Source organism: Melospiza georgiana, chromosome 4 (assembly GCF_028018845.1).
Source record: "Melospiza georgiana isolate bMelGeo1 chromosome 4, bMelGeo1.pri, whole genome shotgun sequence".
Classification (NCBI taxonomy): Eukaryota; Metazoa; Chordata; class Aves; order Passeriformes; family Passerellidae; genus Melospiza; species Melospiza georgiana.
Genome location: NC_080433.1, coordinates 1,914,281 through 1,935,210, shown reverse-complemented (window position 1 = coordinate 1,935,210; position 20,930 = coordinate 1,914,281). Strand labels below are relative to the sequence as shown.

Here is a 20,930-nt window from a genome sequence, read left to right as displayed (position 1 = left end):
TCCCACCTGGCACTGACCCCACCATGGGCACAGGCTGCTGAGCTGCACTGAGATCCCAGAGGGAAATGATCCATGGAGACACCAGTGCAGGGTGACCTCCTCCAGCTGGGTGCCAAACTGAATTCCCAGGCTTGCAGAATTTAGGAAAACGGCCCTTTTTTCCCTTAGAAGATGTCTCAAAGTCCATCAGGAGCTGTATGTTATGGAGATTTTCCCACCCTGTCCATCCATGTTGCTGTCCCTCCATGTGCGGATCCTTTCCTCACTACTGAGTCCCCATGTGTGTGATGTGGAATGCAATGAACGACGCAGAATTAAATGCAAATATCCCTAAAAGCAGGATGTGCTCCTGCCTGAGGTGTTTGTGGCTGCTCTCCCTGCAGGACCATCGTGCAGTCGGATGAGAAGCTGGTGATCAGCGCCTCCTGGGCCAAGGACGATGATATCAGCAGGCTCCTGAAATCCCTGCCCAACTGGAGCAGCATGGCTCAGCCCAAGCAGCTCAGGCCCAAGAGAGAGGAGGAGGAGGATTTCATAAGGTAAAAAATGGTGGGGTGTGGTAAATGGTGGGATGTTGGATCATCAGGGGGCAGCATGGTCGGGACGGACGGAGACAAGAGATTTCTGAAGCCAGGTCATGGAATTTGGGGTTTATTGCCAAGGGCCTGGGTGCAGGGCCCTGCTGGAATTTGGGGTTTATTGCACAGGGCCTGGGTGCAGGGCCCTGCTGGGATTTGGGGTTTATTGCACAGGGCCTGGGTGCAGGGCCCTGCTGGGATTTGGGGTTTATTGCAAAGGGCCTGGGTTCAGGGCCCTGCTGGGATTTGGGGTTTATTGCACAGGGCCTGGGTGCAGGGCCCTGCTGGGATTTGGGGTTTATTGCAGAGGGCCTGGGTGCAGGGCCCTGCTGGGATTTGGGGTTTATTGCAAAGGGCCTGGGTGCAGGGCCCTGCTGGGATTTGGGATTTGGGGTTCATTGCAAAGGGCCTGGGTGCAGGGCCCTGCTGAAGCTGCAGCCACAGCTCAGAGCAGGCCCGAGAGAAGATGAGAGGGTGAGAGAGTAAGGGAGTAAAAAAGGTAAGAGAGTAAAAGGGTAAGATGGTGAGGTTCCCATTACAAGACAATAAATTTTCTTCTGTGTTGAATATTCTAATTGTCACTAACCCATCAAGTCCAAGATACAAATCCTATAGCATTTCCATACAGCCTATAAGAACCATTACATTACCACACTGTGTTACATTTTAAACCCTAAAAACTCCTCTTTGGGCCCCTTCTGCCAAGCTGTAGGGTCTGCTCTGACCCTTGGGCCTGTCTGCAAGCAGAGGCTGTTGTTCCATCACAAGGGGATCACCTTCAGCCAGCCACACCATGGTTTTCCAGTTGTTCAGTAACTGAGGGATCTCAAAGCTTGCTTTCATTTCAATCTCACTCATAGTTTCCATATTCTCAAAATCTTTTGCCAGACAATCATATTTATAAGGCTTTCCTGTTTCATCTTCCCAACAGTGGGAAGTTGGGAAAGGGTTTCAAGGAGAGCAGCAGCAAAAAGCAGGAACAGATTTATGGTGTTTTCACAGCTGTGGTGTCCACAGGGGAATCAAGGAATCATTTGGGAATTGGGATAGGCTTTGGAGATCACCCAGTCCAACCATTCCCAGCCCTGCCAAGGCCACCACTGACCATGTCCCCAAGTGCCACATCCACATGGCTTTACATCCCTCCAGGGATGGGGACTCCACCCCTGCCCTGGGCAGCCTTTTGGGGGAAGAAATCTTCCCAATACCCAACCTAATCCTTTCCTGGTGCAATTTCTGCTCACTGTGCTGTTCAGACAACGCCATTTGGGAGCTGTCTTTGGGATCCCACTCAGGGAAATGCCTGGGAGTGGGGAAGGAAATTGGTTTTGAATCTGGGCAAATCCTGGTCCTGCTGGTTGGTGCTGCTCTGGTCACCCACGTGGTGAAGGGAGCAGCATTTTCTGACCTAAAGGAAGGGCCAGCTGGTTGTACTGGGCAGGAATTCCCAAAATCTGCCAAAGGAAGCTTTAATTCCCAAAATCTGTCAAAGGAATCTTTAATTCCCAAAATCTGTCAAAGAAATCTTTAATTTGAGCCACAACCATGGTGGAGCTTCCCCTCCATCCCAACTCCAGGATCTAACTCAGGGGAGCAAATGAAAAATCCCAATATTCCCAGCAGGAATTCTTTTGGAGACAACTCTGTGTGCCCAGACCAGGTTGTTCCAACCTTTCATGCCATGAAAGCCTGGAAGGAGCAGATTCCCTTTCCCTGCACGCTGGGAATGGCTCAGCTCCTGTGAGATTCCAAAGGCTGCACATTCCCATCCCTATTCATCACTTCCTTGATTGGCACTTGGCTGTAAAAGTGGAGGAGGAGGAGGAGAAGCTGTTGAAAATAACAAGTCTAATTTGCCCAGATTGTCATTTTTGTCATTTTCCTCCTTCCCTGCCTGGAAGCGCCGTGACAGGGAGGCTACAGCCTGGAGAGGATGGGATTTGTGGGGTCACAGAAGGGTTTGCAGCTTGGGCAGGGATTTAAAACATCCCCAGGGGAGCAGGGAGAGCCCTTGAGGTCTCTGTGCAGGCCCTGAGTTGAATTTCATGGATTCAGTCCTCACCTGCTTTCACTTTTACCCTTCATTTTCTCACTTGCTTTCTCTTTTATCCTTCATTTCCTCACCTGGGAAGCCCCTCCTGGCTCTCCCTGTGGTTCCTGATCCATCATTTTGGGATAGCAAAGCTCCAGTGGGCTCTGCTGGCTGAGTGGAAATTCCTGGCCAGGTAAAACCAGATGGCTGATGCTGACAGAAGCAACTTTTTCATCCTAACGTGCATTTTATTCCATTAATTCCATTCTCCTGGCCATTCATTGAAGTATTTTGTGGCACAGGAGCTCCAGTAGCAAGACTTCAAGTCATCCACACTGAATTTCCTGGGAAAAGCTCCTGTGCTGTGGCTTCTTTCAGCCCAGGTTTAGGACAAAGATCTTTTCTGTTTGCACAGAGCATCATCTGCTAAGCCCCAGTTCCTGTGGCATCAATTTAAATCATAATAATTGGTCTGGGCCAGATTTAGCCAATTGATGGCTTAGAAACTTCCTCCAGGATGGGAGGAAGGTTGAATAGATCCCTCCTGAAAACTTCAAAATAAAATTAATAATTGCTTGTCCAATTTTTTTGTCATCCTCTTCCCATTTAAGCAGCCTTTTCTCCTAATACAAAGGAACATGATTTCAACAGATTTCTTCACTGCTGCTGCTGCTTCTTCCTCTTGGCACTGCTGATGAATTGGGAATAATTCAGCCTGGACACTGCAGAGGGAAGCAGCTCCTATGGGTTCCTTAGTTAGCAGAGAATGAGAGCTCATTTCATTATCATTTAACCTCTAAGATATTTAAAATTTCAATATTTGGTGTTCATGGACCATAATTCTTGGCTAGCAGGGCAGGACTGCCCATCCCTTCCTGGAAAAGAAGGTTCAAGCCTGATGAAATTTGGGAAATGTTCCTTTTTTTGGATGTGGAACTACTCAGCAGCATCTCTTTATGAATATTGGGAAATTAAACAAATCCTGAAAGTTCACCACCAGCAAAACAGATCCATGCCCAGCTTTCCTTCCCTCCCCAGCTTTCCTGTAACTCATTTATTTAACTAAAAATAATCCAAACAGTAAACATCTTTGCAAAAAATAATCCTCAGCCTGTGAACAGAGATTGATTTTGTTGTCTTAACCCCTGAGTGAGGAGATGTCAGAAGGCACATGCAGAATTTCCCATTAATTGGGAATTATTCCCATTAATTGGCAAGAATTATTATTATTATTATTATTATTATTAGTCCATTGGGATTGGGCCACAGGGACCTGCTGGGGCATTTTAGAGCTTGGTGAGTGTAGTGATTTTGGTTTGTTAATTCAAGATTTTTTCAATTTTAAAATTTCCTAATTAATGTGTTGATGAGTGTGGTGTGCTTTAATGTTGGTTAATTATTAATGTACTTCTTTCATGTCGTGAGATAGGATTAGGAGAAAGGTAAAGTAAGTTTAAAACATTTAAAAGGCTACAAAGAAAATTTTATTAAAAGTTTTTTATTTAAAAAAAAGAATTTTATTTAAAGTTTTTTATTAGAAACTAAAAGAAAGAAAGTAGTAAGAATCAAAACAAACTGGATTTCCTCCCATTCCAAACCACAGCAGTGAGGGGAGGAAGAGAAGCAATCCCAGCCTCTGCTGATAAACCCCAGAGATGTTCCCAGCTCTGCCTTGGAGAGGGACAAGCAGTGGGAAAAGAACTTGGATTCAACTCATATCACTAATTCTGTTTAAAAAATTTAAAGATTTAAAAAAATTTAAAGTTTTAAAAAATATTCGTAATAATACCATATATCATTAAATTTCATATGTTTATACAATTTTACAACACGAAACTAAGCAATATTTTATTTCTCATCTCAAAACATACCTTTCACTGTGATATTTACTGGGTCCCCAGGACAGAGAAGGAATGAGTGAATCTGACTCCGTGTTCTCAGAAGACTAATTTATTATTTTATGTTATATATTATATTAAAGAATACTATACTAAAGAATACAGAAAGGTTACAGACAGAAGGCTAAAAGATAATAATGAAAACTCCTGACTCCTTCCAGAGTCCCAACATAGCTTGACTGTGATTGGTCATTAATTAAAAACAATTCCCATGAAACCAATGGAACAATCACCTGTTGGATAAACAATCTCCAGCCACATTCCAAAGCAGCAAAACACAGCAGAAGCAAATGAGATAATATTGTTTTCCTTTTTCTCTGAGGCTTCTCAGCTTCCCAGGAGAAGAAATCCTGGGCAAAGAGGATTTTTCAGAAAATATCATGGTGACACTTCTCTTCCAAGACTGATAACAGAAAAGATTCTCCTGCAGTCCCTGATTCCACATTCCTCGGGGAGGGGGGGTTTGCTTTCCATTTCAGGGCTGCTTTTGGCAAAGAATCCGAAGTTTTGATTGGGAATTTGGGAGACAAATTGATTCACATTCCTCAGAGGGGCTTTGCTTTCCTGTAAGAGCCTGAATGAGGGATGTGGGACTCCAGGGGCTCTCCAAAATGCAGTTTATTGTATCCAAAATGCAGTTTATTGTATACAAAATGCAGTTTATTGTATCCAAGGTGTCACAGCAGCCCAGGGTGGGTGACAGAGCTGTGCCCACAGCTGTCAGCTCCAGCTGCAGGCAGGCCTGGAGCCCCTTTGGTTTTGGTTACAATGCATTACAGACTTCTCTTTGCTGAGCACCTTAATGCAGTAGAACCAATCTATACCTGAACTGTTATCTATAGCCTGTCATAACTACTTTAATTACCATATTCATGTTACTGTTCTCCAATCACTCAAAGTCAGTACATTACAGTTTGAGCTAGAAGTTGTTTTTCAGTTTTCTTGCAGTGGAAAATTCTGAGACCTTTTTTCTACTTGCACCATTTGCTGCCTTGTTTGCCTGTGCTCTCTTTGTGCTTGATAAAAACATCTTCTTGTTTGGGGTGGGTTTATCCTTTGCTCTAAGCCATAAAAACCCCTTCTAACTCACACACCCTTTGCCTCCTTGGTTATCCAGTGAGACTGGCTCAGCAATTCTTTTCTTCTAGATCTTCTAGATCAAAACTTGCTCTATTCCTCCATCAGACTCCACATTTAAAAAGCTTTCTGCTAAGCACACATATCTGTGAGACCTCCATGTCAAACTTTCATCCTTCCCAACACTTTCCATTTCAGGGCTGCATTTGGCAAGGAATCCGAAGTTTTGATCGGGAATTTGGGAGACAAACTGATCCACGTTCCTCAGGGGGGCTTTGCTTTCCATTTCAGGGCTGCATTTGGCAAGGAATCCGAAGTTTTGATCGGGAATTTGGGAGACAAACTGATCCCTCAGCAGGAGATCCTGCGGGACGTCAGTGACCTCAAAGCCTTGGCCAACCTGCACGAGAGCCTGGAGTGGCTGGCAGCACGCACCAAGGCAGCTTTCTCCAGCCTCTCTGCTGCCCAGAGTGAGTAAATCCCATGGGAAACCTCTGCCTGGGCATGGGGACAGCAGAAATTCAGGGTTTGAGCAGGTTGTGTTCCTGCTCCACGAAGGGGTTTGTGTTAGAGGGAAACAGAAAGTGAAGCAGCTTCGTCTGTTTGTTCCTCTGGGGGCACTGGGAGGGCTCCAGGGGCATCATTGCTGTCTGGGTTTGGAAAGCCAGGTGTCTGCTGAGGGAGGCAGGAGCCTCCCCTGAAATGGGAAATGCAAACCCCTTCCCTGTGAATTATTGTAATTCTGAAGTTAAGGGGCTCTCAGGCAAAGATATGGGAATAGGAATAAGAGGTTACTAGGAAAATTAAAATACAAATATAATAGTACAAAAAAACCCCACTGACAGAGTCAGAAATTACCTGACAGCCTGTGGGTCATGGTGTTGGTGGCAATCTGTCCTGGTTTGAACAGACAGGTGTCTGCTGAGGAAGGCAGGAGCCTCTCCTGAAATGGAGAATGTAAATAAACCCCCTCCCTCTGAATTATTGTAATTTTGAAGTTAAGGGGCTCTCAGGGAAAGATGTGGGAGTAGGAATAACAGATCTTTACTAGGGAAATATATGGGAATCAGAATAGTTCTTTACTAGGAAAAGATATGGGAATAGGAAAGTTCTTTACTAAGAAAACCAAAAATACAAATGCAATAGTACAAAAAAGGAAACAAATTCCTGCCAGAGTGAGAGCAGGAGCTGCCCCCTGTGTGCCAGGGGGGTGTCCCAGCCCCATCCCCATGCCAGGGGGGCTCAGCCCTCCTGCAGTGCCAGCTGTGGCTCTGCTGCAGCAGGGATCCTGCACAAGGGGGGAGTTTTCCTCTCAAGGTCAAACTCTGGGTTTCCCACCCTGTGATCTCACACACTCCTGTTCAAACTGCACACCCACAGTCCCAGTTCCATCATTCCATTCTGGAAGCTTCTCCAGGCCTCAGCTCAGTGCAGGGCTCTCTTGGGGGTCAGTGCTGGCAGCACAGAAATCTCAAATTCTCAGCACCCAGGGTTCCAAGGAGTTAATTGCTGATTGCATTTGGGATAATTAGGAATTGAGGGACAGCAGGTTGTTGAGCTTATCTTCTTTTTGCCAAGGCTGGGGTTAAACGTGTGAGATGGTATTTCTTGTTGGGACTCAGATGTTTATCAGTGGTTATCTGTCATAGTCTCACAAACCCTGAGTTCTGCAGCACTTCAATAACAAACTAAAAATAGAGCCCCATCTCGCTCTCTATGAGGCCTTTTAATAAATGACACCTAAATTATTTTCACTTTTAACCCAATACCCAACCACCCATGCCCTGCAATGGAGACTTTTTTATCCAATGACACAAAACCACCCAAACTCATGGAGAAGAAGGTGAAGAAGAAGGACCAGCACTGCTCCAAAACCTCCTCCTTGCTCTATATCCATTACTGCATTCTAAACCCTTAAACTCTGGATTTCCCACCCTGTGATCTCACACACTTCTGTTCAAACTGCACTCCCACAATCCCAGTTCCATCATTCCATTCTGGAAGCTTCTCCAGGCCTCAGGTCAGTACAGGGTTCTCTTGGGGGTCAGTGCCTGGCAGCACAGAAATCTCCAATTCTCAGCAAATTTCAAAATTCCAACAGCTTTGTCTTGCTTTGAGCTCTTCCTCCTGCCCAGCATCCCTGGAATGAAATCCTGTGTGTTTGACACATCCTGAGCATGCCCTGCTGTCTCAGGGGGTGCAATGGGAAAAGGAAAATCATGGAGTAAAAAACCCACACAGCTCGAGGGGAACCCGGGACTCAGGGGAATGTGTGAGGATACAGGGAATTGCTGGAATTTCTGCAGTTTGGTTTGGAAATTTGGAGCAGAATCCTGAGGGAAGATGCCCAGGATTGAGGGCTGAGCTCTCCTGGGAGCTTGGAATTGAAAGTCATCTCGAACTTTTTTTTTTCTGGGAATTTCACAAGGGAAATTTGCTGGTGCTGAACAAATTCATGGTGTTTTATGACCATTAAATCATTCTTGGCAGTAGAACCTCTCTGGGTGACTGAAATCCTTCCTGTGGCTTCTAACTCTGCTCTCGAGCAGGACTTGGAACTCCTCACTCAGTTTTCCCTCATCAGATCCTTTGGATTCAGAAGGAAAATTAAGGTTATACAATTAAAACCCAAATTAGTCCAGCTCATCTTTCATCTTCCTCCCTACAAACAATCAATGGTCTTTAAAATGTTAAAAATCTTTAAAAAGATTCTGCCAACTCCTGTATTGTCCCTAATATTCCTGTAACCCAGACTTTGACTTCTCCATACCTGGGTGACAACATTTGCTCTGTTCTAGCTTTTTTTTTTTTTTGTTATTAAACAAATAACAAAATTAAACAAAACCCAGTGGGAAATGCTATCAAAGTTCAGTAGCCAAATATTTATTTAGTTACTTGGGGCTGAGGATTTATGCTCGAACAGTCAGAGCTGTTAAAATAAAACATCATTTATAATTTGAGGTCTGGTTGGAACTCAGGTTTTTTAATAAATCAATATTTCCCAGCTATTAAAGGGCACCAGCATGACTTTGAGGCCTCGGAGAGGACGTTCCACACGGTGGTGAATAAACATAAAAGCACAAAGTGTAATATTTCACTAGGCAGCATCTCCTGACAATAAAAATTCATCTTCCTTTGTAATAACTTCATCCTAAAATGTCTGTGCACAAATCCAGGGTGTCAGGAACCAGGGGAAGAAGGAGCAGGGGTAGGAAATGACAGAGGCTGTCACGACCTCCTGCTTATAAATGAAATTTTCATCCTTTATTGTTTCTCTTCTCTGCCCCAACAAGTTGAGATTCAGTCCTGCTCCCACTCAGGGCATCACCCAAGTGTTCAGGGAGTGATCAGGACCTGAAATTTTGGTGCAGTGCCAGAAATTCCCTGATCTCAACAGGCCCACATGGAGGTGGTGGCCCTGGGGGAAGGCAGCAGATTTTCCAGCAAAACTTCCTTGGATGCCAACAAATAATAAATATATTTTATTATATATTTATATATTTTATATTTTATCCTTATATATTGGTGTATTTTGTATGTTCATGTATATTTTATGAATATCTATTATATATTATATATAATATATATTATATAATATATAATATGGTATATAGTATATAGTGTATACTATATATTATATAGTATATATTATATACTATGTATTATGTATTATATATTATGTATATTTATTCATATAGAAATATATATTTATATATTTAATAATATTTTATGTATTTGTATATATATTTTGTATTTCTATTCTATATTATATTTTTATCTTTAATTATGAAATATTTATATATTTTATAAAATATAATGTATAATATATAATATATTATATATTATATATTATATGTTATATGTTATATATTATATATTATATATTATATATTTTTATTCATATATAAATATATATTTACATATATTATAGTATTTATGTATTTGTACATTTACATATTTTGTATTTCTATTCTATATTATATTTTTATCTTTAATTATGAAATATTTATATATTTTATGAAATATATAAATTATATAGATTATATTTATAAAATTTATATATTTTAAATAAAATATAATATAAATTTATATTTTATGCATAAAATTATATTTAGGATGTAATATAACATAACATAACATAATATAATATAATATAATATAATATAATATAATATAATATAATATAATATAATATAATATAATATAATATAATATAATATAATATAATATAATATAATATAATATAATATAACTTTAAAAAATTATAAATAATAAATTCCCTCAGAAACAGCTCTGAACATCCAGAAAGCACAAGGTGGAGCTGGGCAGCTCTGATTTTGGGAAACCCTACAGTGGCTTTGGGGTGAGGCTGTCAAAGGCCCCTTCCCAGAGATAAAATTCCATAATCTTTGGCTGTGGACGTGCCACAATTATCCCTCATTTAAACCCAGCCTTGCTCCTGGAGAGTTTTATCTCTCTGGGCAGTCTCTGCTCTGTTCATTATGTGGTGTTTGCTCAGCTGATGGCTCTTCCATGGCTCTGCCCTTATCTGCTCCCCCTCAGAATTGGATTTTTTATTTCCCAAACCAGTCAGATATGACAAAGTCATTTCCCTCTGCTCTTGTCTTTTGAGGGAATGCAAACTCCTTTTTGACAATAACCATTTAAGGATTAAAGCTGCTGGAGAAGGTGAATTTGCTGAGGGAATTGAGTCACTTTTAAAGGGGTTTTATAAGAAAATGGAAGATGGGTTTCCCCTCCTCATCTTCTGTGCTGCAGACAGAGCACAACCTCATCCTTTTCCTTTGTGGAGCTTCACCCTCCTGAGTTTCCCTGAATATTTTAGAGAAGGAATTATTGTGAGCCATGAAGGAGTTGGGGCAATCTTTTTAAAGATTTTGAACATTTTTAAGACCATTGCTTGTTTGTGGGGAGGAGGATGAAAGATGAGCTGTTGGCTTCTGGAGCTGGAGCTGCCCTTTAAATTCTTGGCACCTCCTGACTTCAGATTGCTGTGATCATCAGACAATGACTGACAGGCTTAAAATTAGAGTTTGGAATTGCTTTGGAATGGGTTAGGTGGGAAGGGACCTTAAATCCCATCCAGTGCCACCCCATCCATGGCAGGGACACCTCCCACTGTCCCAGGGGGCTCCAAACTCTGTCCTTGGGCGTTGCAGGGATCAGAGGCAGCCCCAGCTGGCAATGGCAGCCCAGGCAGGAATTCCTCATTGCCAAGATGCCACCCATGGCTGCCCTCTGGCAGTGGGAGCCATTCCCTGTGTGCTGTCCCTGCAGGCCTTGTCCCCAGTCCCTCTGCAGCTCTGCTGGAGCCCCTGCAGGCCCTGAGCTCCTCCAGCTCAGCTAAATCAGGATTGTTTTTGTCACAGATGAGAAGGTCACAACATAAAGCAACAGACTCCATTTCCAGAAGGTTTCAAACTGTTTTTATTCCAGCATTGATGCTTTTTATACATTCTTACACAACTCATCAGTTTGCACTTTACTCATTGGTCACAAGAGACAAACAAGGTGCTCATTGAACAGGCAGTTGCAGTTTCTCTGATTTATCCTTCTGTCTGTCTTGGCTTCTGTGCCAATGACCTGGGCAGGAAATTCTTTCAATATGGATCCTCCTATTAAACATGAATCCTCTTATCAAACATGGATCCTCTTATCAAACATGGATCCTCTTATGAAATATGGATCCTCCTATCAAATATGGGTCTTCTTCTCAAGCATGGATCCTTTTACCAAACATGGATCCTGTTATCAAACATGGATCCTCCCATTAAACATGGATCCTCTTATCAAACATGGATCCTCTTATTAAACATGGATCCTCTTACCAAACATGGATCCTCTTATTAAACATGGGTCCTCTTATCAAACATGGATCCTCCTATCAAACATGGATCCTCTTCTCAAACTTCTCTCTGGCTCACAGAAGTCACTCTAAAACCTCTTCCAGTCTTTCTCTTCCAGAAAATTCATTGGAATTAAATTTTTTACATTTGTGCCGAGTGTCCATGGCTGTCACAGCTCAGGAGCTGCCCTTCCCTCAGGCCCTTTGTGTGGAGAAATCTTTATCTGCTCAGTGTGTCGTGTTCACCTCCTCTGTGTGGAGAAATCTTTATCTGCCCAGTGTGTCGTGTCCACTTTCTCTCTGTGGGCCTTGCCTGGGTCATCCTTGATGAGTAACTAAAATGCATTTTAGTGCATTTCCAGTTCTAACTGGAAAAACCGTTCCATTTCGAACTGGAAAAACAGCCATTGGTGTGAGGAGAGGCCTTCCTGTCCTGTCATTACCTCTCCCCAAAGAGAAAATCCCTTCAGGAGCCCACCCTGAGCCCATTCAGCCTCTTCACTGCTGTATCCTCTGTCCGACTTAGATGAAAAACAAGAGAGAAAAAAATGAGGTTTTTTACAGTTTTTAACCAAAACCCTGCATTTCTCTACCACTGCCTGCTTTTATTAATGATAACAGTGAGCATTTGCATCTCATTTTCCAGCCACAGGTCTCAAGATGCTTTTCAGAGCTTGCTGAGGGCCTTTAGAGCATCCTGGGCCACTCTGTCCCAGGAGGATCATCAGCCTCTCGTTTGGCTCCTGAGCCTGGAGAGGGCTCTGATGGCAGAGAGGAGCATCCTGCCCCTTGGAAATGGACACTGAGCCCTGAGCTGTCACTTAAAGTCACTCTCAGGCCCCTCCAGAGAGGTGCAGAGGGCTTTCAGCACAAATGGAGGGGAAATTGCTGCCTCTCATTTCCCAGCCAGGCCACCCAGCAGCGCTGAGCTTTGTGTTTAACCCCCTAATGAACTGAATTCAGCTCTAAATGGGGCTCTATTTCTCTGAAGCTGCAGCTGATTTTTTTTTGTCCCTGTCACTGAACTTGTAGCAGATCTTGCTGTATTGATTGCTCATGGAGAATATATATTTTTTTTAAAGATATATTAATAGAAAACCTTATTTGAAAGCCAGATTAAAGATGATCAACACGGGCGTGCCCTGGGGCAGAGGAAGGACTTGGTGAATGCTGTGGCTTTGTTACTGCAACAAAAGTAAATTCCTGTCTAAAGCAGAAAAAGCTGCACATTTCCACCAAATGCAAACCATCTGCCATTAAATTAACAAGGTAAACCTTGAGTGCTCTGATTATCTGGTGAATATCTGCTGCTTCAATATGACTTCATCTAAGTGCCAGCTTTTGATTTAAGCTTCATAAATAGCCTTATTTTCCAATATTTCTTCTTTCCCTCTGCCTGAGCAGTTGGGGCTCTTCTGGAAGAGCACAAATCCTGCCCAGGTGCCCTTCCAGGTGCTCTGAACCTCCTTTGTGGGATCATTCCCCCATAAATGACAGGAATCAACCTTGCCTGGGAGCTGCTGGTGGTGGGCAAAGTCACTCAGATCTCATTGGCTCTGAGGAAAAGCAGAGAAAAAGGAGGAAAAGCTCTTTTTGAGCATTTTATCTGCTTGGCCATGGCTGATGTGCACAGATCTTTTTGTCCGTCTCACAGCATCTGGGATGCTCAGAGATTCCCAGATGTTCTCCACAGGCTGCTCCAGACCCCAGCACATCCTCAGTGAGCTTGGGGTGGTGTTTGATGAAGGAGTGGGGTCCCTGTCTGGTCTCCTGGGTGGGAATGGCCTTGAGCAAGGACAGGGAGCTCTGCCACCCTCACCCAGAGTGAAACGGGGTCTGTCAGGTCCAAACCAAACCAGGGGTGATCAGCTGCTAATTAATCACCATTTACAGCTTGGATAGAACTGCAAATGTACTCGGACCTAGCAAAGCTGCTGCAAACAGCTGGGAGAGCTCAGAGCCCCTGGCAGGGCCTGCAGGGGCTCCAGGAGAGCCAGAGAGGGACTGGGGACAAGGGATGGAGGGACAGCACCCAGGGAATGGCTCCCACTGCCAGAGGATGATGCCTTGTGGAGGCTGAGCTAGAGCAGAGGCTGGGCAGAATTAAAGATTAAAGCAGGGATTTATTCACAGGATCTCCTCCGTGGCTGCACCTTGGGCAGCACCAGAGCTCAGTTCCTGATCCTGTGTTAGGATCCTGCTCTTCATTCTCCCTGCACAATTTTGCTTCCTTATATGAAAAAAGCCCATATTTTTAATAAAAAACACCTCGTTTTTGGAGTTTTTTTAATGAATCAATTGTTTTTGAGTGTTTTTCATGCCCTTTCCAGACTGCAAAGTGCTTAAAGAAAAGTGAGGATAAACCAAAGCTTGAGTTTGGTAGGAGGAGCTGTAGGATGGAGCTGGAACCTCTTATGTTGCCTCTCTGTTTTCTGAGATAACTGAATTCAGCCCAGGAAATAATAATTCTGAGGAGAGCAAGTTCTGGGAAAGTTACATCATAAATGACTGGAAATAGACAATTAACAGAGGAATTTTCCAAGCTGAGGAGCACTGGAACAGCAAATCCTGGACTTTTTTAGGGAATCCTTCCATAGAGAAATCAGCTCAGTTCCTGATCCTGTGTTAGGATCCTGCTCTTCATTCTCCCTGCACAATTTTGCTTCCTTATATGAAAAAAGCCCATATTTTTAATGAAAAACACCTCATTTTTGGAGTTTTTTTAATGAATCACTTGTTTTTGAGTGTTTTTCATGCCCTTTCCAGACTGCAAAGTGCTTAAAGAAAAGTGAGGATCAGCCAAACCTTGAGTTTGCTTGGAGGAGCTGTAGGATGGAGATTGAACCTCTTATGTTGCCTCTCTGTTTTCTGAGATATTCCAATTCAGCCCAGGAAATAATAATTCTGAGGAGGGCAAGCTCTGGAAAAGTTACATCACAAATGACTGAAAGCAGAAAAAATTAACAGAGGAATTTTCCAAGCTGAGGGAAAAAACCAGCAAAATGTTTTTTTAGGGAATCCTTCCATAGTGAAATCAGCTCAGTTCCTGATCCTGTGTTAGGATCCTGCTCTTCATTCTCCCTGCACAATTTTGCTTCCTTATATGAAAAAAGCCCATATTTTTAATGAAAAACACCTCATTTTTGGAGTTTTTTTAATGAATCACTTGTTTTTGAGTGTTTTTCATGCCCTTTCCAGACTGCAAAGTGCTTAAAGAAAAGTGAGGATCAGCCAAACCTTGAGTTTGCTTGGAGGAGTTGTAGGATGGAACTCGAACCTCTTATGCTACTCCTCTATTTTATTTAACAGATTCCTTCCCCCCTCAATAATCCTTTTTTCCCAAGGCTGCATCTTTGCAGAAAACCCACTTTTTGGAGGAGTTATTGCCTTTTTAAAAGCGCTAATTTCCTGGGGAAATTTATGCCCGGCAGCGGCGGCAGGCGAGGAGCTCGGCAGGCAGGCAGCGCTAACGAGACAATTCATTAAGCGCCGAGTGTGTAAAAAACATTAATTCCCCAAATGAAAAACTAATAGAGTGTTTAGGCTGCTCTTTATCACTGCTGACAGCCTGGGCTCTGCTCGTCATTCGTGTTTACCCAGCTGATGGGGCTGCAGCTCTCCCTTGCCATCTCAAAGGTCGGCATGCTTTTTTTTTTTGCCTTTTTTTTTTCTTTTTTTTTCCCAGTTTTGTCCCTTCTCCTGCACTTGGATTTTAAGGACATGGGAAGTTCTGAGTGCCGGCCCTTTGGTTTTGTCTTCTTGCTTTGCTTTTCCTTCTTTCTTTCTTATTTTTCCATGCAGTTCTTCACTTCCTTTGTTATTTCTTGGGGTTTTTTTTTTCCTTGCAGTTCTTCCCTTCCCTTTCTTCTTTCTTTCTTTTTTCCCCTGCAGTTCTTCCTTTCTCCTTTCTTGCTTTTTTCCCTTGCAGTTCTTCCCTTTCTTCTTTCTTCCTTTTTTTTTCCCTTGCATTTCTTCCTTTTCTTCTTTCTTGCCTTTTTCCTTTGCAGTTCTTCCCTTCCATTTCTCCTTTCTTGCTTTTTTCCCTTGCAGTTCTTCTCTTTCTTCTTTCCTCTTTTTTTTTTCCTTGCATTTCTTTCCTTTCTCCTTTCTTGCTTTTTTTCCTTGCAGTTCTTCCCTTTCTTATTTCTTCCTTTTTTTCCCTTGCAGTTTTTCCATTCCCTTTCTCCTTTTTCCCTTTATTTCCTTGCAGTTCTTCCCTTTCTTCTTTTGTCTTTTTTTTTCCTTGCATTTCTTCCCTTTCTTCCTTTTTTTTTCCTTGCACTTCTTCCCTTTCTTCCTTTTTTTTTTTCCTTGCATTTCTTCCCTTTCTTCTTTCTTACTTCTTTTCCTTGCATTTCTTCCCCTTCTCCTTTCCTGCTTTTTTTCCTTGCAGTTCTCCCCTTCCTCAGAACCTTTTGCAAGGGGAAATCCCTTCCTTAAGTTTCCCCCAGCACACCCCTAATTTTTCTCTGAGAGAACAGGACTCATTAGTGGAAATCTGCTCGGAGATTAATTAATGAGCAGCTGTCCCTGAGCTCGTTTCCTCCTCACTTCTGTTTGTCCTACAAGTGCAGCTCTGTCCCTTTGACACCCTTGCCATTGATCCCAGTAAAAGGTGAATTCCCAGTAAAATGCTGGGAATTTTGGACAGTTTAAGCAGCTGACATCCCAAATTCAGCTGTGAGGTGCCAGATACCTGAAGGTTGGAGTGATGGCCTTCAAAATTCCCTCCCAACATTCTTGGTTCCCTTCCATTCCATGATCTTGGGAATCCTGGGAGAAATCATTCCTCTGAGTGTTTTATTTCCCTGGATTTAAACCCTATAAAAGGGAACAATTTAGGTAAAAAAGCAGCAGTATCTGGGTGAATATTTGGGGTATTTGTTCATATCTAAGAGGCCCAAATATTCACAGCTCAGAGAAGAAGCCCAGAGAAAGTGTCAACCCCAAAATCCAGCTTTGATTTCTAAATTCCTGTAACTCTGGAAATGAATCCTGTGGGAGAATCAAAATCCAGCTCCAGCTTTTATGGCTCATTCCAATCCTTTCCTAGAGACCTGGAATTCCCAAATGGACCAATTTAGGAGAAGGAGTGACTGATCTGTACCCTGGAGTCCCCTTTTGGTGGGCATGGACACCTTGGTGACATTCCTTGGTGACATTCCCTCACAAAATTTTCCTCACCAGCAGCACCTTTCCCTTACTCTGTCCCACAGGGACAGGCCATGGTTTAACACCGAGCTGGCTTCTAAATAGTGAAATATTTAAAAATTATTAACTTTTTCATCCTTTTTGGGTGTGGAAGTCAGAGGTTTCCTGGCAGGACTCCCTCTGAACTGTGGGAGAATCAAAATCCAGCTCCAGCTTTAATGGCTCATTCCAATCCTTTCCTAGAAAGATGGAATTCCCAAATGGACCAATTTAGGAGAAGGGGTGACTGATCTGTACTTTGGAGTGGCTTTTTGCTGGGCATGGACACCTTGGTGACATTCCTGTCCCCTCACAAATTTTCCTCACCCAGAGGGACAGACCATGGCTTAACACAGAGGTGGCTTCTAAATAGTGAAATATTTAAAAATTATTAACTTTTTCATGCTTTTTGGGTGTTGAAGTCAGAGGTTTCCTGGCAGAAATCCCACTGAAATAAGTCCTTGATGTTGGATCTGAGTTCACACCTCACTCCTTTAAAAAATAATCACATCTCTAATTCTGCTTGGCTTCACCCAAAGCTTTTTCCTTGAAATATCAGATATTCTCCTTTTTGAAGGTGTTTCAGCAGCGATTTTGTGTCCTTGTGGCATCATCTCCTCATGGTGCTAAAAGCTGTGGGAGCAGAAGACACTGCTGGAGTGGCAGTGATGGATAAAATCTCATTATCCACCTTTTTTACCTGCTGGGAACTCAAGCACTGAGAGGGAAAGTGGTGCCTGAGATCCCCAGGAAAATCCCCAGCAGAGAGGAGAGTTAACCCTGACTCTCTAAAGGCTTAATCCAGCATTTCCCCCGTGACAAATTCCCATTTCCATGTGTTTTTTGGAGTTACCCCTTCTGGAGGGGAGGGAGGAAGAAATTCAAATTTAGGGAGCTGCGAACTGGAAATTCAGCAGGAGTTTCTTGCTGCATCCCTCTCCCAAAGGGGAGGGATTTTCCCCCAGCAGAGCTGTAAAATGTCTCTGTGAGCTTTTCCTTTCCCCCAGAGAGGAAATTAGGAATGCTGTGCAAATCCTGAGCGTTTTGGAGGTGCCTTCCTCAGGTTCAGGGTGCAGAGTTTGTCTCCTTGGATTTATTTTGCTCCTGGTGCTGTTTAAACCACTGAGATGTGCCACTGGTCACTCTGCTCACACCTGGGTGGCTCCAGGGTTTTTAGTTTAATATTTTGTTTAAAATTCCATAAATATATTTAATAAATTAATATTTATTTTGTTTAATTGAATATGGCAATCTGCATCCATCCATCTACAACATGCCAGGAGTCACCTGCAGAAATCCTGGGTGACAAAGCCTGGGCTGAGTTTATTTTTCTCAGCTTTGCTGGAATGAAAATGTCACTGTCGTATTTTGAAATATGAAATTTTCATATTTCAAAAATCCCTTTGCCAGGATTTCTTCTCCTGGGAAGCTGAGAAAAAGGAAAACAATATTCTCTCATTTGCTTCTCCTGTGTTTTGCTGCTTTGGAATGTGGCTGGAGATTGTTTATCCAACAGGTGATTGTTTCATTGGTTTCATGGGAATTGTTTTAATTAATGACCAATCACCATCAGCTGAGTCAGGACTCTGGAATGAGTCAGGAGTTTTCTTTATTATCTTGTAGCCTTTTGTCTGTATCCTTTAGCATAGTTTAGTATAGGGAATATGATATGATATGATACGATATGAATATAATATAATATAATATAATATAATATAATATAATATAATATAATATAATATAATATAATATAATATAATATAATATAATATAATATAATATAATATAATATAATATAATATAATATAATATAATATAATATAATATAATATAATATGATATAACAGAGAGGCAACATAAGTTCGAGCTCCATCCTACAACTCCTTCAACAAAACTCAAGGTTTGGTTGATCCTCACTTTTCTTTAAGCACTTTGCAGTCTGGAAAACGCATGAAAACCACCCAAAACCAATTGGTTCATTAAAAAGCTCCAAAGATCAGGTGTTTTTCCCTAAAAATATGGGAAAAGAAGGAAGCCGAATTGTGCAGGGAGAATGAAGAGCAGGATCCTGACACAGGATTAGGAACTGAGCTGATTTCACTATGGAAGGATTCCCCTAAAAAATAGTCCAGGATTTGCTGTTCCAGTGCTCCTCAACTGGGAGAACTCCTTAGTGAATTTTTTCTATTTTCAGTCATTTATGATGTAACTTTCCCAGATCTTGCCCTTCTCAGAATTATTATTTCCTGGGCTGAATTCAGTTATCTCAGAAAACAGAGAGGCAACATAAGAGGTTCCAGCTCCATCCTACAGCTCCTCCAAGCAAACTCAAGCTTTGGTTGATCCTCACTTTTCTTTAAGCACTTTGCAGTCTGGAAAAGGCATGAAAAACACCCAAAACCCATTGGTTCATTAAAAAAACTCCAAAAATAAGGTTTTTTTCACTGAAAAGATGGGAAAAGAGGGAAGCAGAATTGTGCAGGGAGAATGAAGAGCAGGATCCTGACACGGGATCAGGAACTGAGTGCCAAGCCAAGCTGGCACTTTTCTCCAGCAGCATGGAAAATTCACCTTCCAATCTCCAGGGCCAGGGGAGCAGGGCACTGGCCTGGGTGTTGTGGTGCCCAGGTGGGCTCAGGCTCAGCTGGAAATGGGTTAGGAAGGAGCAGAAGGGGAACAAAAATTCCATGGCTGATTTTTTTCCCCAGAATTCCAGAATTTTTTCCCCTTTTCCAACATTTCAGCAGAGATCCCTCCCTTTCTCAGAGTGTGATGGGTCCACAGCACAGGAAGGCTCAGTTTTTTGCCCAAAGATCTGCCCAGCTCCACAGCCAGCTCCAAATGGCATTTTCTATTCACAGCCCTTTAATAATTCAGGCTCTGATTATTTTTTGCTTCTCCAGCTCATTTGTTGGCCTCGTGCTGCCAGGCATGATGGAGTAAAACTATCTGGAGTGAGACTTTAAAGAATGGGATTTTCTCTTCTGGGTGTCCAGAGAAGAAAGGAAAATTGATGGGCTCTGAAAGGGCTTCCTTTGAGCTCCAAAAGTAAAAACACACAGGAGAAATTCAGATTTACGCCCCCAAAAACCCCAGCTGAGCCTCCTCCCTGAAGGATTTCAGTGCTTCAAACAGGGACGGATTGTGCCCATCTCCCTCCTCCCCTCATCTCCACTGACAAATATAATTACAGCTTCACTTAAAAGTGCTGCAAGTGGATTGTGGAGAGGAGAAAAATGGTGTGTGCATCTGCCTGCAGCAGCAAGGAGCTGACTCCTGCTTTTCTCTGATGGCTCCATCCATCTCCAGCACTCCCAGCCTGGCAGAGCTGCCTCTGCTAAAAGAGAGATGATTCCTGCCCCAGGTGCATCTCCAGGAGGACAAAAACCTCTCAAAATGTAGGATTTTGGGCCTTAAAAATTATGGGTTTTCATGCATGGTACAGGTGGGGTTTTCTGCTTTGTCCTGTCACCAGGTAATTATCTAATTATTCCTAACCCTGAAGTCCTGTCACACTCCAGGGTCACTTGGAGGACAAAAATCTCTCACCAGGTGCCTCTTGAGAGTCCTGGGATAATCTGGAATTAGAAATTGTGTAAATCAGCCCTTCACCCCCTCACTGATAATTTGATTTTCTTGGTGGGACAGAGCAGCAGCGAGGAGCTGACTCCTGCTTTTCTCTGATGGCTCCATCCATCTCCAGCACTCCCAGCCTGGCAGAGCTGCCTCTGCTAAAAAAGTGCATCTCCAGGGGGATAAAAACCTCTCAAAATGTAGGATTTGGGGCTTAAAAATTATGTTTTTTTCATGCATGGTACAGGTGGGGTTTTCTGCTTTGTCCTGTCACCAGGTAATTATCTAATTATTCCTAACCCTGAAGTCCTGTCACACTCCAGGGTCACTTGGAGGACAAAAATCTCTCCCCAGGTGCCTCCTGAGAGTCCTGGGATAATCTGGAATTAGAAATTGTGTAAATCAGCCCCTCAGCCCCTCACTGATAATTTGATTTTCTTGGTGGGACAGAGCAGCAGCAAGGAGCTGACTCCTGCTTTCCTCTGATGGCTCCATCCATCTGCAGCACTCCCAGCCTGGCAGAGCTGCCTCTGCTAAAAGAGAGATGATTCCTGCCCCAAGTGCATCTCCAGGGGGACAAAAACCTCTCAAAATGTAGGATTTTGGGCCTTAAAAATTATGGTTTTTCATGCATGGTACAGGTGGGGTTTTCTGCTTTGTCCTGTCACCAGGTAATTATCTAATTATTCCTAAACCTAACCCTGAAGTCCTGTCAC

At 42.8% G+C, this 20,930-nt stretch overlaps 1 protein-coding gene across 1 annotated transcript in view; it reads left to right on the top strand.

Annotated features, from left to right (window-relative positions):
* The window catches only part of EXOC4 (exocyst complex component 4), a 356,413-nt gene that overhangs the window by 301,738 nt on the left and 33,745 nt on the right, over positions 1–20,930 (top strand). Inside the window, exons 13-14 of the mRNA XM_058023506.1 lie at positions 384–539; positions 5,877–6,055. Of these exons, the coding sequence (XP_057879489.1) occupies positions 384–539; positions 5,877–6,055 (335 nt within the window). The remainder of the gene's footprint in view (positions 1–383; positions 540–5,876; positions 6,056–20,930) is intronic.